Source organism: Camelus dromedarius, chromosome 27, assembly GCF_036321535.1.
Source record: "Camelus dromedarius isolate mCamDro1 chromosome 27, mCamDro1.pat, whole genome shotgun sequence".
Lineage (NCBI taxonomy): Eukaryota > Metazoa > Chordata > Mammalia > Artiodactyla > Camelidae > Camelus > Camelus dromedarius.
This window is the reverse complement of record NC_087462.1, coordinates 25,862,223-25,880,981: the sequence shown is the minus strand read 5'-3', so window position 1 is coordinate 25,880,981 and position 18,759 is coordinate 25,862,223. Positions and strand designations below refer to the sequence as shown.

Sequence of the window (18,759 nt, the reverse complement as noted above, 5' to 3'; positions counted from 1 at the left end):
CTTTTTACCACGATCTAAGTGAGAGATGAAAGCCTGAACTAGTGGCAATTGGGACAGAGAGTTGGGAGAAAGAAGTTTTTTTTTTTTTTACTTTTACTTTTTTTTTTTAGAAGGGGATAGGTAGTGAGGTTTTTATATATATACACACACATATATATGTGTGTTGTGTGTGTGTGTATATATATATATATATTTTTTTTTTTTTTTAACAGATGTACTGGGGATTGAGCCTGGGACCTCATGCATGCTAAGCATGCGCTCTACCACTGAGCTATACCCTCCCCCTGAAAGAAATTTCTAACGTTAGGAACTTGGTGATAGCGTTAGAAGAGCAGCATGTAAGAGGCCTGATTTTCCTAACTCATAACTTTATCAAGGTGCAGCAGTACATACTCTAAAATTTAATAAGGGAGTGATTCTACTGATCTTTTAGCAATCAGATCCTCCTTAGTCCTGTCACACTTGGTGTGACATTGTGTTGATTACACATTAGTTGTGACATCTCGTGTTAAAATCCCAAAACCCTTTTCTGGACACAAGTTATTTTTGGTTGGTTTTAGTATTAAGAAATCTGAAAACCTTTTTAAGTGAGTAGGTAGTGAAAGACAATGAGTTCTTAGATCTTTACCTGAGGGTATGTAATTTTAATGCTAAGAGAAGAATATATCATTTAATGCTAAAAAGTGACAGTTTTTAGAAGTCTTCTAAGAGGTCTGAGATGTCTGTGGGAAATTTGAAATAAAGAAAATATTATTCATATGTTTTGATGTAATATAACCAATACGTTTATTTCCTTTAAAGTAAAAGGTCATTTTATGAGTGAAAGCCACACCTTTGATTTCCCTATCTTCTTTACTGATGAAGTTGAAACTACGTTGGGATACCTGTTGTCCCAGATCTTTGCATGCATTGTCTACCAATATACTACTAAGCCAGTTGGCTTCTGTTGGTTCGTATTAGGATAGAGTATCTCCAGTTACTTCAGTCCTACTTCTTGAAATTCTCAAAAACAGGATCGTCAGTTTGATTAAAAAAAAAAAAAAAAAAACAAATTCCATAGAGGAATATATTTATCTGTTGCTCCATAACAAATTACTCCCAAATTCAGCAGCGTAACAACAAACATTTATCATCTTCAAATTTCTGAGGACCGGGAATTTGGGAGCAGCTTAGCTGGGTGGTTCTGGCTCAGGAAGGCTGGACTGGAGCTGGAAGGTGTGATCCCAAGAAGGCCCACTCACATGGCTCTTGGCAAAAGGCCCCAGTCCCTTGCTGGCTGTTGGCAGGAAGCCACAGTTCCTTGCCGTGTGTACATCTCCATGGGGCTGCCTGTGTGTCTTAATGATACAGTGGGTGGTTTTTTTTCCAGTGCAAGTGATCCAAGGAAGAAGTCAACGAGGAAGCCACCATATTCTGTGACCCAATCTTCTGCTGTAATCTCTTGGCTAGAAGTGAGTCGTAATGACCAGGCCTCACTCAGGGAGAGGAGAATTAAGTGCCACTTCTTGATGGAAGGAGTTTCAAAGAATTAGTGAGCGTATTTGAAACCTACAAGTGATGTATTTGGAGGTTAGACAATAAGGTACAGCATCTCCCATTTCCACGTAGATGCTGAGTAATCTAGTCTGCTTTTAAGTAGAATTGCCTCTAACTCAAGTTATTTCAATAAAATGCAAGCTACATTAAGTTAAATTTATAGATGATGGTTCAGTGATACTTTTCTCTAGTTGGACAATTGGTAGATTTTTATAATAAAAGAATAAACCCTAAGCCTTTTGAGTTTGCTTCTCATTCAAAAAAGAAAAACAGTATTTCTTACTTGTAAATGACCTAGTTTTTACTTGTTTCTGAAGTGGTTGAGTTTCCTGGTGTAAATGATCCACAAATAGGAGAAGAGAGAGAATATGAGGGTCACACATAGTGACGAGAGACCTTTTAGCCTTCGCAAACTTAAGTGCGTGCCTATTCTGAGGTTTCTACGGTTAGATGCTGTGTAAGCCCGAGCCGGCCGTGCCGCTGCTCTTGACGGTGATGGTCTGAGCCAGCCGGTATTAGTGCTTTGCGTGTGCCGGGTTCCACTTCAGGTGGGTTCTAGTAGTTAATTCCAGTACCTTGTAGGGCAGATACTGCTACTGCACCCCATGACAGAGATGTGAGTGTGAGGGGTTAAGTACCTTGCCGTAAAGCACACATCTAGTAAAAGGCAGGCCTGACATTCGGGAGGTGCTCTGAGCGGGCACAGTTCTCAGCACCTGCTAAGCAGTCAGTAACTGGTAAAGGGGTGACTCAGCGTATATAGCCACTGAGTAAAGCGAGAGCCACATCTTTTTCTTACATGTGGAGGGGGCGTTCCTTTGCTCTGTATTCTACTTAACTAATTCTCTCAAGTTGCCTTTCTCATAACCAGTGTTCAAAGGGAGCGCACGCCAGGACAGTGTGCTGGTTCAGAGTGTAGACTCAGGAGTCAGAGGGCCCCTCTTCCAAATCTAGTGCCATTGCTGATTAGCTTTGTAACCTTGGAAATTCTTCTGATCCTAGTTTAAAATATGGTTTTTTCTTTTAAAAGATGGGATGGTAAGAATGCTCACTTTAAAAGAACAGCTGTGAGCATCAAATGAGATAATGCATGTTTTGTTCCTGGGATATAAGAAGCATGGATAATTGACAGCTATTATTTAATTCTTGTGTTCATTGTAATATTACTAATCCTCTGTTTTTGTTCCTATTTTGAATAAGGATAGTGACTTTCTTAAGATGTAAACCTGCTTTGTTTTTGCAAAGGAAGATTCGAGATTTATTTCTGTTATTCCTATGGAGATTTTTTAAAGCCATGTTACAGCAGCTCCTGTTTTTCTTTCTGGGCTTTCATTTTTGCCATAGAGTCTGTACGAACTCCTTTCTCAGGGAAGTGGAACCCACACGCCTGGGCTGTGGGACCATGTATTTGGAATCCTTGACTGGCTGAGTTGTCGTTGTAAAGGGGTTAAGGCTGAGAGGGGGACAGCCAGTTGGAGGCAACAGGTTAGAAAAGGGGAAAACCAGGTTAGGTCGGTAGATTTGACAGACAGAATTGGAACCTTTAAGCCAGAAAGAACATCTGCAGTCACTTTTTGTAGAGCACCTCCAGCTTTTCATAGATGCCATTGATACAGTCACTTATCTTTCGTGGTATGGTTATTTGCATTCTTTGCAAATTGTGTTTTTTTAAGAGTTGTACAGAAATAATATTTGGGACTCCGTTTGCGATAGTGTGACATTGTTAAGCTAGCATAAAAAGCTTAGGAATGTTAATACAAGTTTATCGTTACCTGTGTGATAGTTCTCCAACAAAAACACGTGTTTTCTCTTCCGCCCTGCCTATTTGATTGCAGTTTCTCTCATTTCATTTTTAGGTTTAAAAGCATCAACTGGAATCGATTGACATTCGAAAATTGGACCCATACAAATCAGACTTGACACTGTGGACTGGCTAGCAAACAAGCTATGTCGTTTAACGAACAGGAAAGGCTCTTATGCTACAACGGGGAAGTGCTTGTTTTTCGTTTGTCTGAAGGAAATTCTGTAGATAAAGGGCCTGCGAAAATATCCATGTTACATGTCAGAAGAATGGTGTTTGACAGAGAAACAGGAGTATTTGTTCAGAAGTCCACTGGATTCTTCAGCATAAAAGAGGAATACTCTCACTTAAAAATGATGTGTTGCGATTGTGTTTCAGATTTCAGAACCGGAGTTAATCTACCTTATATCATGATACAGTGCAATAAAGAAAGTAACATTTTCAAGTATTTCCTACTATTTCTTCACAGTACCAATAAATTTGAAAAGTGTTTGAGTTTTAGACTAGGCTATGAGTTGAAGGACAGCGTAAGGGTCCTTAATGGCCCTTTAGTTTTATGGAGACATGTCCATACATTCTTTTATATCTCTTCCCAAACTGGCAGAGTTATTACTGTGTCTATGAACTTTTCCTCTATTGAGTGGGCGGGGGAGATTGAAAATGTAGGCATGGTTTTATTAGGACCAAAGAGATGTTATTTATCTGAGGAAGGATGCACCCAAAAGCCTTCAACATCAGATTATGCAACTTGGAATACCCACTTTTGCGTATACTCCCTCGAAAGGGAAGAAGTAATAGGCGATACGTACATTATCCCTCCTGTTTATAGAAGTGTGATAACTTGCGTGCACGCCTGTGCAGCTGAGATTGTCAACAACCAATTAAGAATGTCTCTGATTGCCCTTACTCGAAAGAATCAACTGATTTCATTCCGAAATGGGATTCCTCAAGGTGTGTGCCAGCTTCCATTTGGAGATCCTTGTGCAGTTCACCTGATGGATTCAGGTGGAGACCTCCTTTTTGTCGTATCCTTTCGGTCCAATGATGCTTGTGCTGTTTGGGAAAAGAACTTTCAGGTATGGTACTGATTGTCATAATCGTTCAATTGGTGTAGTCTTAGACCTACTAAGCATCCCAGTGCTTCATAGGATTCGTCGTGGAGCCTTATTATCCAAATCGATTTTTAGTGCTGCGTTTAAAAGAAAATCATACGTTACATCATTCTTTTTTCTCAAAATTATCTGAATACTATTTGCTGAAGGTTTTGCCTTACCATTTTGAGTCATAAAACCCTTGAGTTTTTTTGAAATACATAAATATATAACTACAGTTATTATATATTTACTTGTCTTTTACTGTAACTATTTCTAATTTTTATTAGCGTGATGGTAGTTAGATGTGTATTTTTACTTAGAATAAGATGAGCCTTCCTAGAAAACTCAAATGAGTTTTTCAACTTTTTAAAAGTAGGTAATGATCTTTTTAAACTTAAAATGAAATCTAGAGGAATTCCTTGAAAACTGTCATTGTCCCTTTAGAGACAAATAATTGTTCTCTGGAGAAAAGTGATGTGTTAATTTTTCTAAAAACTGTTGCTTAGAGAATTTCATTACGTTGTATTTTGAAACTCAAGAGTTGTCCTTTAAGCAGGCATTCACATTTTATCTACATATAGTCGTATCTTTTAATGTAAGGTTTGGAAACTGCTTCAAAATAGTGACTGGTAATAAGCGTTCAGTAACACGTAAAAAGGTACAGAAAATGAAAAGGAAATTGGAAGACTAACTGAGCGTCTCCAATAATATTTCTCCAACCCTGATGTTTTGTTAACATTGCGTCCTCCTGGCTTAAGATGTCTGTCAGTACAATCAGTTATGTGATGTGAAGTGTTGATAATTCATGATCTTCCAAAAGTAGTTTTTTAGTACATTATACAATTTTTTAAGTTCTTGTATTACTTTGGGAAAAAAACAGATACTGCCTTACTTTGTGTGTGCCCTGGCCATTTAGCTCACTTAGAAGCTCAATTCAGATTTCTATCACTGTATTATCACCTTGATGTGGAATATTGATAAATGTTTTAGAAAGCTCAAAAGGCATTTTCTTATGTGAATTATGTTTGTGTGTGGAAATGTTAGGTTGAAATTGTGTTTTATCAGTCTTTGCCTTGTAAATTACCTTTATGTTACTAGGGATTATGTAACCATATTTGATCTCTATAACTCATAGAGGACTTAAATTCTCAAAAGGAAAATAATTTGAAAACTATCCTATTTTATTTAGCAAGTAATCTTTTAAAAAGCGCGTTACACTTTTACTTCAAGGTTTTTTGGGAAAGCAATATTTTCTGTCTTTTTCTCTTCCTTTCTTTTGAAGAAATGGCGGAGAGGGAAGCATCTCATACAGCCTGTAATCCTTATTGGGGTCAGGGTAATGGAAAGGACACACTTAACCTGGGTTTCAAATCCCAACTGAGCAACATGCTGCTGTTACCTTAAGGAATGAATTTACTTTTGGTGAACTCATTTTCTGTGTGTATGAAATTGGGGTCATCCTGCTGAGAAGGGAGAATTAAACAAAGTGACACTGTGAAGTGACTTGCCCAGCGCCTGGCACACAGGAGAAGCTAAGTAAGCGGTAGCTATTATTGTATTGGACCAGGGCTAAGGCCATCATCAGTGAGTGGTGCCCATCCAAGGTCCCCTCTTCACCTGGATAAAGAACAGGAATTTTGTGCCTCATTCATTCAGTGGAATATAGTCCTCACTCACTTGAAATGGGTCCGCTGCTTGGACCCTGTAGAGCTCTGCCACTAACACATGCCCCAGAGCAGGAGACCATGTCACTCCCTGTAAATGGGCCTGTAGCTGGTGGCCTCCCTGCCTTGAAATTGTGTTCCAGGGTTCTTTCTCTACAGTGGACCACCGTCCTTTCCGTAAATTACTTACCTGAGTTTCTACTGACGTACACCTTAAGCTACCTCTTTGGGGATTCTATACTTCTAACTGTCCTCAGTGCCTGGTATTGAATGCTCTGGAATTGCACCCTGCTACCTACAAGTTAAGTGCTTCTGAATTGCCTTAGTAACCTTGCCACTCTGGGAGTTTTACAGCTCCTGCCCCTGACTTGGTGTTGCACTTATACACACGTACTTTAAAGACATTAGATACAGCTTAGGGTGAAATATTCAATTGCTTTAGAAACAGAAATAAAGGCTAAGAATCTACAAATAAAAGGGGAGAGGGAAATAACCATGTCAGAAAACCTGGATAAAGGGAAATAACTGCATTCGAGCAAATATACTGCATTTTTAGCAGTTAAGACAAAAAAATAAATACAGGAAGTTTACAGGTGAATGGAACACACTCTCAAGGGGAAAATTACTTCTAACATCGTGCAGTGAGAGGAATTTACTGTTTGTGGTACTTTAAGAGGTTTTGAATAATTAATAAAATGAATATGTTACTGACTAATAAAATGGTGCCTTTGAGCAGTTTTGCCCCAGAATGGGAGAAAACCACAGAAGCCCTCTTCCGTCGGGTTAGCTATGGACTCATCCCTCCATCCTTTAACGACGTCATTCCAAACAGGAGTGAAGGCAGCTAACAATAGTAGGCGAAATCCAAACAAGCACAGATTAGAATAAATAATGAAAATCAAGGTTAGTGGGTTCTCAGATCAGCCCTTCATCAAGGCCCTCCATGTAATGTTTAACCCAGTGATAGGACTTGAAACAGAGCTGAGTATAGAGAAACACACAATTAGCTTTTCTCTTAGGCTTTCGCTTTTGAGTAGAAGTTGTCTCTGCAAGTTTTGACAAGAATCTGTATAGCATGGATTTCAAAATCGAGATCATTGTCAGGTATATCTGAAATAGATACTGGTGTGTTGTAGATCGAAAGAGGCTCACATGTTCTAAATGTGTGATGTCTGAGACAGTCACTAGCCCCATACAGTTATGCAACATTTGAAATGTGTGTGGCTAGTCTGCTTTTGTTTTTTTATTGGAGTATAGTTGATTTACAATGTTGTGTTAATTTCTGGTGTACAGCATTGTAACTCAGTGTTTTATACATATATTCCTTTTCATATTCTTTTCATTATAGGCTACTACAAGATATTGAATATAGTTCCCTGTGCTATACAGTAGGACCTTGTTGTTTATTTTATATATAGTAGTTTTTATCTACAAATCCTAAACCGCCAATTTATCCTTCCCCACCCCCTTTCCCCTCTGGTGACCATAAGTGTGTGTAGCTAGTCTGAATTAGAATGTGCTAGCCATGTCAAATACACACCAGATTTCAAAGGCTTAGTAAAAGATGGGAGTGAAATATCTTATTAATTTTTGTTGGTTATATTGAATTGAAATGATGATGTTTTATATAGATTAACTAGCATAAAATCAGTTTCACCTTTTTTTTTTTAATGCTACTAGAGAATCTTCTTATTATTGGCTACTGGAAATTTTAAAATTATATATGTGCCTTGCACTTGTGGCTCACCTCTAATTTCTTTTGGACAGTGCTATTCTAGAGCTATAGGTTGTGAGTGTGTGTGCGTGCCTCAGCGCACAGCTCTATGGTGTTTGTGTGCTGAGCATATTCCTACCAATGTTTCTTCGCATAGTTTATCATACTCCACAATACTCAGGGGTGAGTGGTGGGAGGAAGGGAGGATATGGGTTTACAAATAAGCTTTCTTCCTGCGTAAGTCACTGCTTTGGAATTAACCTTATAGGGGAAAGTCTGGCATTTGATCACATAGACTTGAAGAGTCTCACATTTGTGCTTTAATGCAGGCCGCCGTCTATCATCTAGAGGATGATGTACCTGTGCTCCTAGGGGTCTGAGTGGGAGTTTCAGCTTTTCTGCCTGATGGAGAAAGGGTATCTGCCCCCCATGGTGTTAATTTTCTAGGGGACTAGTCTGGAAGCTTTCAGCTTTATGGACCTTTAAGAAGTTGTCTTCTGTTTAAAACGTGGGGTCTTGCGTTCTGGTATAAGCTTATCAAGTCATTCCATTAGGCTAGGACAGTTCTAGGTGCCCCACTGTTTTAAGATCGCTCCCCTGCTGTGCCCTTGATAATGGCTATGTTCTCTCCTATAAGAGTTTAGGGTATAAATTAATTTCCTATGGACCCTTAAAGGTTATTCTGCTTTAAGAGCTCTTAAAGTGTTTGCTAGTACCTTCTGACTATCTAAAGTAACTGAATACCTTGTGTAATTGGTTTGATCATAAACATACATCCACTAAGGATTATGGGAATGAGGGTCGTCCTTAAATTAACCCGTTAGAGAAAGAATCTTCACTAGAGCTAGTCATAAGAAGTGTTAGAATTTATAAGTTATAATAAAATTTTAATAAAGAAATCAGGAACATGACAATCCCTGGACAAATGTTGATAAAATATTAAGTTTAATTACCTTGCTATTTATAAATTTATGACTCCTTATGTTTTCTGATCCCCCAATATCTGTATTTTATTTTAGTTTTTAGTGTTTGCAGTAACATTTTCATTACTTGTTTGTAAGATTGAAGATGACAAATTAGAACTACATGCAACAAAAGGATTTAGCTTATTTTACATCTGACTTTTTTTCTTCCTTTATTCCTTCTTTACCACTCTCTTTCAGGTTGCTGCTAAGTGGGAGCAAATTAGCTCAGTACTGATAGATGACTTTCTTGGAGTTGGAACTGAACAAGTACTGCTACTTTTCAGGGACTCCTTGAATTCAGATTGCCTGAGTTCTTTTAAAATAACGAACCTTGACAACTTAAACTATTCAGTAAGTTCCGTGTACTTTTTATACATTACTTTAAGAACATTTTAGAAAATTTGAGCACTTCAAAGCTTTTGACCTACCCTTTCAATATTTTTGATTTCATACTTAAAAGTAAACTTGTTGAACTTTGAAAATACATACATTGAATCTTCTAAATAATATGACTCTCCTTTCAACAAATGTTTTACAAATTGACTCCTTTTGATATAAATTTGGAACATAATATATCTGGTGTTCACTCAAGTGACAATAATACTGTAAATTATCTTTGCTTCCAAAAGGCACATTTTATACCAATAAACATAATATTGGATTAATTAAGGAATACAGTGAAGTGAAACTGCTTTATTAAAAAAAGTAACAGTTCATGATATTTTAAGATCTTGAGCATAAGGGAAATACTACCCTGTAAGTTTCATATCTATATAAAATATCTCTGAGCCTCAGGGCTTTTCTTGCGTTATTAAAATGAGTATAATTCTTATTTTCTCTAGTTACGGAATTTTATAAACACCTAGTAAGCTGATACTTTTTGAATCAGTATGCAAACTTTAGGTGGGTGGTAATAGTGGTAATAATAGTTTCTATTTTCCCATTTACAAGAAGATGATGGGGAAAATATGTATCTTTTATATAACAGTGTATTGTGGCACACCGCCTTTTGGATAAACTTGTATTGTGTTTTGTATTATATTTTCTTAATCTTAAGAAATTTCAGTTTATTTCTAAATTTCAGTTATAATGTATTGTTTTATTTATTAGAGTGAAACTTTGGATTGCAATGAAGATGATTTACTTGATGAGAAGCAAGCGAATTGTTATTTGGTGATTCCACCTCTGGAAAGAAGATTGAAAGTTAGTGTCTATGTTTGCTTTTTGCTTTTGCCTTTTTGGATTAGTGCTATTCTAAATGAAGGATTGAACATTTAAAGAGCTTAAAGTATAAACAACTCACTGATTGAGGGGGAAAGAAGTGGTACAGGTATCCCCCGCTTTTTGGAAGTTCGCTTTACGGCCACTTTGCTTTCTGCCACTTAGCTTTTACGAAAGATCTGCATTAGCACCTGTTCTTGCTAACTGAAAGAAACCGGAGGAGGAGTTTTGCTTTTAGGAAAAAAGGCAAAAAGTGATTTGCTTTGCAAGGAGCTGTTAGAGAGGCAGCGCGCATCCCGAGCAGCGAGAGCGGCCCCACCCAGCTCCTTCCTGGGAACTGCACTCAGCATCTCAGCATCCAGCCGCCATAGCTTTGACCTGTGTCTGTGAGCATCTGTGCCTTATCTCCATTTATTCTGTGCATCCCTTAGCAAGAGTGTCCTAAGGTAATTGCTTTTTCGCTTTACATCATTTCATAATGGATTACAAAAGGTTTCATAGGCGTGTTCTACTTTCAGATGGTGGGGAAACTTGTATTTCAAAGGATCTATTAACTTTTCTGGTACCTCTGTAAAAACTATTATGACATTTCTTATAAATATACCATCTGAAAATGATTCCTTTTTGTAGTAAGATTGTATAAATTTAGTAAGCCTCATAAGATAGCATATAAGAAGCTGACTTTTGACTCCTAGTTTTTAGGATCAGTATACCATTACTCTTGTAAAGGAGCAGCAAATATGATGAATTGTGACATGTTCCAAAGATTAACAGTTTACTTTTAAGTTTTCCATACAAAGCTCTCTTTTAAAGTTTTTGATTTTTTCCTAATGTATGAAGGTAATGAGCATTCCCTGTAAAATACTCAGACTGTGCAAAGAAATATTAAAAAGAAACTAATAATTACCTATGATTCCACTACTGAGATATAACCTGTTTTAACACTTTGCCTTACATATTCTTGTAGATGTTTTTAATGAATATATGCACGTTTACATGGAAATGTGATTATAAGATGCATGTTCTCATGTAACCTGCCTTTTTTCATTCATAAACATTTTGGCATATATTGAAAAGTTCAGAGAATAGTGCAGTGCTTATCTCTAGTCCCCGCATAGATTCAGCTGTTGTTACTTTTTAAAAAATTGTATTTGCTGTATCTGTTTGTGCTGTTATGTGTGTATGTGCATGTATATGTACATTTCTGCAGAACCGTTTGAAAGTTGCGAATATTGTAATACTTCACTCCTCAGTATTTTAGCAGGAGTCTCCTAAAAACTAGGGACATTCTCCTGTGTAACCCTGACACCATTATTGTACTTGGAAATTTAGTGTAATAATCTCTTAATCTTATTTACTATTCAGTCCATATTCAGATGGCTTCAATTGCCACAGAATGTTTTATATAGCTACCTTTTTAAGGATCCAATCAGAGTTTACACTTACACTTGATTATTATATGTTTCATTGTTTTTTTAATCTAGAATAATGCCTTCTCTCCCTTTTTAAAAAAGTGACACTAATGGATTTGTCAGTTTCCTTGTGTTGTCATTCATCTTTTTCCTCTATCCCTGGCAAACGTTTTTTGTAAAGGGCCAAATAGTAAATATTTATGATTTGCAGGCCCTTTAGAAGTTTTTTTTGCAAGTATTTTAATATTAAAGTGAATTCACTAAATGCTTATTGAAGGCATAGTAGATGTGAATGTGAACATTAGGTAAATAAAACATCGTCATGGATGTAGAACTATAACGGAGAAGGTTGATTACATTAAAACTGTGGTGCTCTGAACAAAGTAAAATAAATAAAAAATAAATTATGTAAAAAGAAATTGTAACATGTGACAAAGGATTAATTTTCTTAATATAAATATACATTCTAAAACAGTATTGTTGAATATGTAAAGTGGGCCGACCGCCTCAGAAGGGAACTTGTTATAACTATTAAAATATGAACTGCACGTATCTTTTTACTCTTGCAATTTCACTTCTAGAAATCTGTTCTAAGGATATATTCATACATGTAAGCAAAACTAATTTTACAGGAATGTTTATGTAGTATTTATAAATAAAATTCAGTCAAAATCTTAATTTCCATCATTAGGAGCATGGTAAATAAATTATGATATAAATGAGCCACAGAATAATATGCAGCTGTCAAAAAGAATAAGGCAACTCTTTATACTGATTTTTAAATGATGCTAAAACAATTAAATTTATGAAAGCATGACTTTCAGAAATTCCACTTCTGGTAATATGTCACTTAATGTATTTGAATCAACTCTCCTGATAAAAGCAACTTAAAATAAGAGTTGAAATAGGTTTCAAAAATCTTCAAAGCTTCAAAAAGCTGAGAATATAAGAATAAATTAGCAGGCCAAACCCTAAAGGCTGGAACCCAGAGAGAGAAGCACAACACGATGCTGCTCTTGCCCTAGGAGCATTTGTACTTAACCTGAAGCAGGAGTGCCCTAACCTGGCAGAAACTACATCGAGTCCTCTTTCAAAACACAGGTTTATCCTAGGCCTCTTCTAGATCTCAGAAGTAATTTTTTAAAGAAAATGAGCCACCCACAGAATAAGCACATAAAGAAACAAAGCATCGTGATTAATTTTTCACACACAAAAAATAACCAAATATCATAAAACTAGAAGCACATTGAAATTAAAAGGAAAAACTCAACAGATGAGTTGAACAGTTGATTTAAAGAGATGTGAAACAAATAAACAAACCAGACTGTTAGAAAAATTATCCAGAAGGTAGCCCAGAGACAAAGAAGGAAAATACGAAAGGAACTGAGGGCAGGCCCGGAATAAGGGGTAGCGGAGTGTCCATTTTGTTTCAAATATCCACATGTTACCACTAGCTCTCAGTGTGGATACAAACATTTCTAAGCATCGGAAGGCCTTTTAGAGCTGAACAAATCTGCCCTCTCCCCGATTTTGCAAATACGGAAACAAATGGAGAGCCAGAAACGTTAGGTGACTTGCAGAGCTGAAACTAGAGTTCGGCTCACTGGTCTTTCCCCTGTGACGTTTATTCTCCAGCTGCTTGTTGGAGGGGATGAGGAGAAACTGGGACCCTGGAGAAACTCGGGCCTAGGTACAGGGATGTTCACAGCAGCATTGTTTGTAATACTCCCCAACTGGGCATAACCCAGATGTGTAGCAATGGGATACTGGACAGGGCAACTGGTCGAGTGAGCTGATGGAATAATATAGAGCAATGAAACAAGTGAGCTGTAGCTACTCACGACAGATGGATGACTTGAAACCCAAGTCCATACAGAACAGTTCCATTCATGAAAGGCTCAGAAGCAACACGCACACACACAAACTGAACATATTCTTTAGAAGTTGATATAATGATGGTAACATTATGAGGACAAGCAAGGAAGTCATCTTGAAAGGCCAGGGTAGCATTGCCTGCGGTGGGGACAAGTTGGTGATTGGGGAGGAACCACATGCTGCTCCTGAGGGGCTGCTTTTTTGACTCGGATGTGGTTACATGGGTGTGGACTTCACTGTTCGTCTGTACGCTTGTTTTTTTTTTTTTTTTTTTGTCTTGTGCATTCTTCTGCATGTATGCAAGAGATCACAGTAAGAATTAGAAAGCAAGTTTTGGTGACAGGCAGTGCAGTATGCGCCTATATTTGATTTGGGGTGGGTTTTATTTGTTTATGGGGAGGAGAATGAAAGCATTCCTTAACATATACATGGAAAAGTTCTGGAAAGGTAAATAATCTTATGGCTGTGCCAATGGGATTGAGGGTCTAGGAAGGGAAGGTGAGATGTCTTTTTATGTTGTTTAAATGGTTTATCATGGGCATATTTTCATAGTTTTATAACGAAACTTATAATAGCATAAAATATTGAAGTAGTCTAGTGACTCGGCGTTTATTCCTGGAGTTGAAGGAAGCAAGGAAGAGAGAACACGTAATTTCATGGCCTTGTTGTCAGTCTGTCCACAGCCCTGTCTTCCACTCCCTGCCCCTCCAGCAGCCTCAGGTTTGGCCCTCCTCCTCAGACAGGTCCATCTCCCATCCCCTCAGTCCTGAATCACTCAGCCAGTGAGTGATGGAGTGTGAATGATGTGGTGCCCACAGAACTAGGTCAGATGTGGTTTTAAAGTATTAGCTAGACGCTTTACATACCTTGTGCAACGAGGTAAGATTGAACTCAGTCTTCACTCTCCAACTGATAATTCATTGATAAAAAGAAAAAGAATGTACCTGCCTTAAAATGTAATTTAAAAGAAAGACAAAATACAGGATGCATTTTGTTTTTTCAGTCTCGAAAAACATGTTATATTAAAAGCTGAATTAATACTTAAACAGTCTCAGATATCCATGTGAAGTGAAATGGTTTCTAGTAGCTCAATGATGCAACTCTTTTTAAATTTTCAGGAGCAAAATATATTTCATGAATGTTTCATCCTTCGTACTGAAATTTGTTTACCTGCTACAATAAAAGGAGCCATTTGCCCTTTGCCCAGTTCAGAGCCAGTCCCCCCGCCACCCAGTGATTAAGAGTTGACCCCAGCCCTGAGTTTATTAGCACAAGATAAACTTGTGACAATTTTGGATCTGTTATGTGTTATCTTTAAAATTTTACTATAAAGGTTATATGAACAAAGGATTTCAAGGAGTATCAAATCAAAAGTGAGCATTTCTATTCATAATGGTACCTTCTGCTTTTTGAAGCAGAGTTATTTCAACAAGAAAATCAGTTTTCTTGTTGGGGCAGGAATGCTTGTAGGCCTTGACTTTTATTCATATTGATTAGACTCATTCATATTCATATTGATTCATTACTTAACTCAGTAGGGAAACAGATGCAAATACATTGGCATTCTCTCAATTTGATCCATAAACTATTGTAATTATTTGCTGTTATTTTCCTTTGTAATTAGAGACTTAAAATTTATAATTAAAACAGTTTTGCTCTGAGAAGTAGTCTTTGCTTTTCTACAGAAAATGAATTAATAAGCAAGTTTGGAGAAAATACTTAGTGAATTAATGGTATATTGGGTTTCATTTGAAATTTATGTCTCTGGCGGTGATTCTTCTTTATCCTTTACAGGTTGGTTTCATTTCTATTCACGAATTTCAGCAGCATCTCTTGCTTAAGGAAAAAATTATTTCAAAATCTTACAAAGCTTTAATGAACCTGTTTCAAGGGAAAGATGATAGTGCGTCAAGTACAGACGAGGTAAAATTAATCATGTGACATTTCATCATTTTATGAATTGGAAATCTACAAGATACTGAAGTGATATTTAAATTGGAATGTTGGAATATATTAGACAATCCTGCTCAATGGATCAAGAAGCAGGGTGGCAGGATTATAATGGTGGGTGGGCTTCTGTGGCATTGAAAACTATTTGGTTAAGAAGCCAGTGTTTTACCAGTTTGCAATTATTCTTATTCTGTGGGATATTAAAATCTCAGTTATCAGTAACCTTGGGAAACAAGTCCTTTTTGTTTAAAAAAGATTTAACTATTAAACTTTTTTATTTGTGTGGTTTAGATAGAAATTACTCATGGGTGGATTACAGTTAATCCATGGACAACATGGGGGTGAGGGGTGCCAACCCTCCACACAGTTGAAAATCCATGAATAACTTTATACTTAGCCCTCTGTATCTCCAGTTCCCCATCCGCAGATTCAACGAACTGTGGATCGTGTAGTACTGAAGTATTTACTCTTGAAAAAATCCACATATAAGTGGACCATACAGTTTAAAGTTGTGTTGTTCAAGGGGTGACTATGTTTTCTGACTTCTGAAACAGAATATGTTGAATATTATTTAACCTTGTTTTAATGGTGCCATAATTTCATCACTAATATAATAATTGTTCTTTTAGTCTGTTGCATGGTTCATTTCTAAGGATATTTATTACTCTAGTTAATGTCCCTAAGTTGCTGTGCTTTTTTAGTCCTTACATATGCTTTTTATAATTTTCCTCTTGTTTTGTTTGGTGGTTGACCATCATAAGAACCTCTTCAGGTACCTTGCAGTTCCTTATGCCAGTATGGTAATGTAGAAAGTTAGCAAAAACTTCTTTGACTTCATAACAAACAGTATTTATGCCCATTAGTTCCATACAGAAAAAGACAGCATACCAAAATTCAAATAAATCAGGAAAAGCTGGACATAGAGAAATTTGATGTTGCATTTTATTCCCTCAAGTCACTGACTCTAAGATTTACCATTCTTGTAATAGTCTATGCCTTGTGTCTGTATTTCAGCCTTAGCAATATGAGGATTTCACCCCAAAGTATGATTCCGTTAATGTAAGACAAGAGCACATCATGTTGCATTCCTGTATTACTGTTCTAATCTCCTGGGAAACGTCATGCAAGTCATTGTTGAAAGTCATTATTTAAAGTCTTCCCATTTCTCTTCCCTACTTGACCCCAGCGATTTTACCAGTATTAGAAAAGGGGAAGAAATGTTAGAACTTACTGCATTGAAACCAGTATGTGCAAGGCACCATTTTAGGCCCTTTACATTCTTAACTTTAAAAGCAATTCTGGCAGCTAATAAAAATTTCTGCAGGTTTTAGGTGAATAGTCGGCCTCAAATCTCACAGCTACTGGCAGAAGCATCAGATTCCTAGGAACTTGTTGAGTTCACTATAGTACAAGTACTCATATTTTTTTTCAGTAATTACCACATAAAGGAGGAGTATAGAGAAATGGTTAATATAGATCATGGGCTCTGGAACCAATTGGCTTTGGTTCAGATCCCAGGTCTGCCTGTTGCTCACTGGGCGTCCGAGGGTGAGGTACTTAACCTCCCTGTGCCTCAGTTTTCCTTACCTGGAAAATGTAGAAAATAATACTACTGACCTAGGGCATTAGGGTTATTGAGATGGTTAAACAAATGGATATGTGAATGGCATTTAGAACAATGCCTGACATATAGTAAACATTTAATAAGTGTCGTGTATTATTAGTTATCACTATTTCTCCTATTTTCATTTGTATTACAAATCCATGTGCGTGGAAATGAATGAGTATGGCCTGGACTTAAAGAAAAAAATTTTAGCTGTAATTGATCAGCAGTCCAAAGATAGTTTAATCAATGTTATTCATACAAAAATTTACAGTTATTAAGTTTAGTTTAAGTCACTGACAAAGACTGGATTGTTTTCAGCATGCCTTGGGCACATATTGTCAGATTATTTCTCAAAGTGGACTTGACTTCAGGTTTCCATCCCCGCTGTCTCTGTGTTGGATACTCAGAGCCTTCTTTACAATCAGGTTGTGCTTCATGATCTGAGTCATAGTTAATTATATGTTTTATAAATTTTATTTTAGTGAATTATGTATAATCTATTGTATATATTGTAGATGTTAATGTATTTTAAAATATGTCTGCCATAATGCCTAGCCTAAAGCTGCTTTACGTTATGTTTTTAGTCTTGCTACATTTGGCAGGTTTTTTTTTTTGTAATCAGTTATTTAAACATATTTTTCTATAAGGAATGTCTTGTTACTCTTTGTGGTAAAGAAGAAAATCCTGCCAATACCTTTGATGAAAAGTTATCAGGCAATTTTCAAGATCCAGAACAGCTAGTAGAGAAGATATGGTATCGTGTAATAGAAGATAGCTTGGTTGTTGGAGTGAAAACCACATCTTCTTTGAAGCTGTAAGTAAATTCTAACATGCTAACATCATCTTGATGCCCTGGAATAGCACTGGCCAACAGAAGTATAATGCATGCCCCATAAGTAACCTTCACTGTTCTGGTAGCCATATTAAATAGAAACAGAAACACATGAAATTAGTTTAAATAATATATCCAAGGCAATATTATTGTTGATGGGTAAATGATATTCTGTATTAAAATGCAGATTTCATTCACATCATTTGGAGGAGTATAAAATACAATTTTTACTTTAGAGGTATTTCATTCTAAATGATTACCAAATTAACTCTTTTAAAAAATGAGTACTTTTTCCCATGTTTAAGAGGAAAAGAGAAAAATCTACCTCAAAAATAAAATACAAGCATTATTTTACCTTTCCTTTTTCTTACAAATTACTTTCCTAAAGTCCAGCATATTTACAGTGTTTTTGCTTTCCTGTTTCAAGAGAAGTAAGTGCTATTACAGGATCTTTAAAAATGTGTTTGGTTTTTACACTTAATTTTCTGATACACTATACATTTGAAATGATAATTCCTGGGAAACGAGAGAATAAAAATTTTTTGTTGTGTTTGTATGACCTTTAATCATCTGTTTGATTTTAAGGAATGAGCTTGTAGACTAAACTGAGCTGTATTTTTTACAGGTCCTCAAGTCTTGTGACTTTATCGCTGTCAATGGATCAAGCCCATAACTCCAGCTTTCCGCTTATTAAGTGTCAAAATAGGGTGATCACGTTGAGTAGGAATTCTTCCCCAGTGCCATATGAAATAGGATCAGAGGTAAAAAGAATCAAGATGAGTGTTGGTAGTGAGGAAGAGGAAGGGAAAGAGGAAAGTGTTGTTTGTGAACAACCCTTGGAGAAAGACTGTATACAAATGATTACTGCTGTAACATCTCTGTCACCACTTTTAGCGTTCAGTAATTTTTGTTGCATTGTGCTGCTACAAATTAAAGAGAGAGAGAATGGTAATTATTCTGAAGCTCGTTGCGTTCAGTGTGGCAGAATCTGTTTCAGTCTAGAAGATCTTTCAAGTGGGAAATACCTGCTGACGTTTCCAAAGAAGAAACTTCTAGGTAATTTTTGTAGGTCCTTTTTAATCATATACC

At 36.6% G+C, this 18,759-nt stretch overlaps 1 protein-coding gene across 1 annotated transcript in view; it reads left to right on the top strand.

Moving 5' to 3' along the window:
* LOC116151588 (Fanconi anemia group B protein-like) overlaps positions 1–18,759 on the top strand; it is a 57,659-nt gene that overhangs the window by 3,526 nt on the left and 35,374 nt on the right. Inside the window, exons 2-7 of the mRNA XM_064480194.1 lie at positions 3,393–4,413; positions 8,973–9,125; positions 9,885–9,977; positions 15,077–15,205; positions 17,486–17,652; positions 18,296–18,726. Of these exons, the coding sequence (XP_064336264.1) occupies positions 3,484–4,413; positions 8,973–9,125; positions 9,885–9,977; positions 15,077–15,205; positions 17,486–17,652; positions 18,296–18,726 (1,903 nt within the window). The 5' untranslated portion in view covers positions 3,393–3,483. The remainder of the gene's footprint in view (positions 1–3,392; positions 4,414–8,972; positions 9,126–9,884; positions 9,978–15,076; positions 15,206–17,485; positions 17,653–18,295; positions 18,727–18,759) is intronic.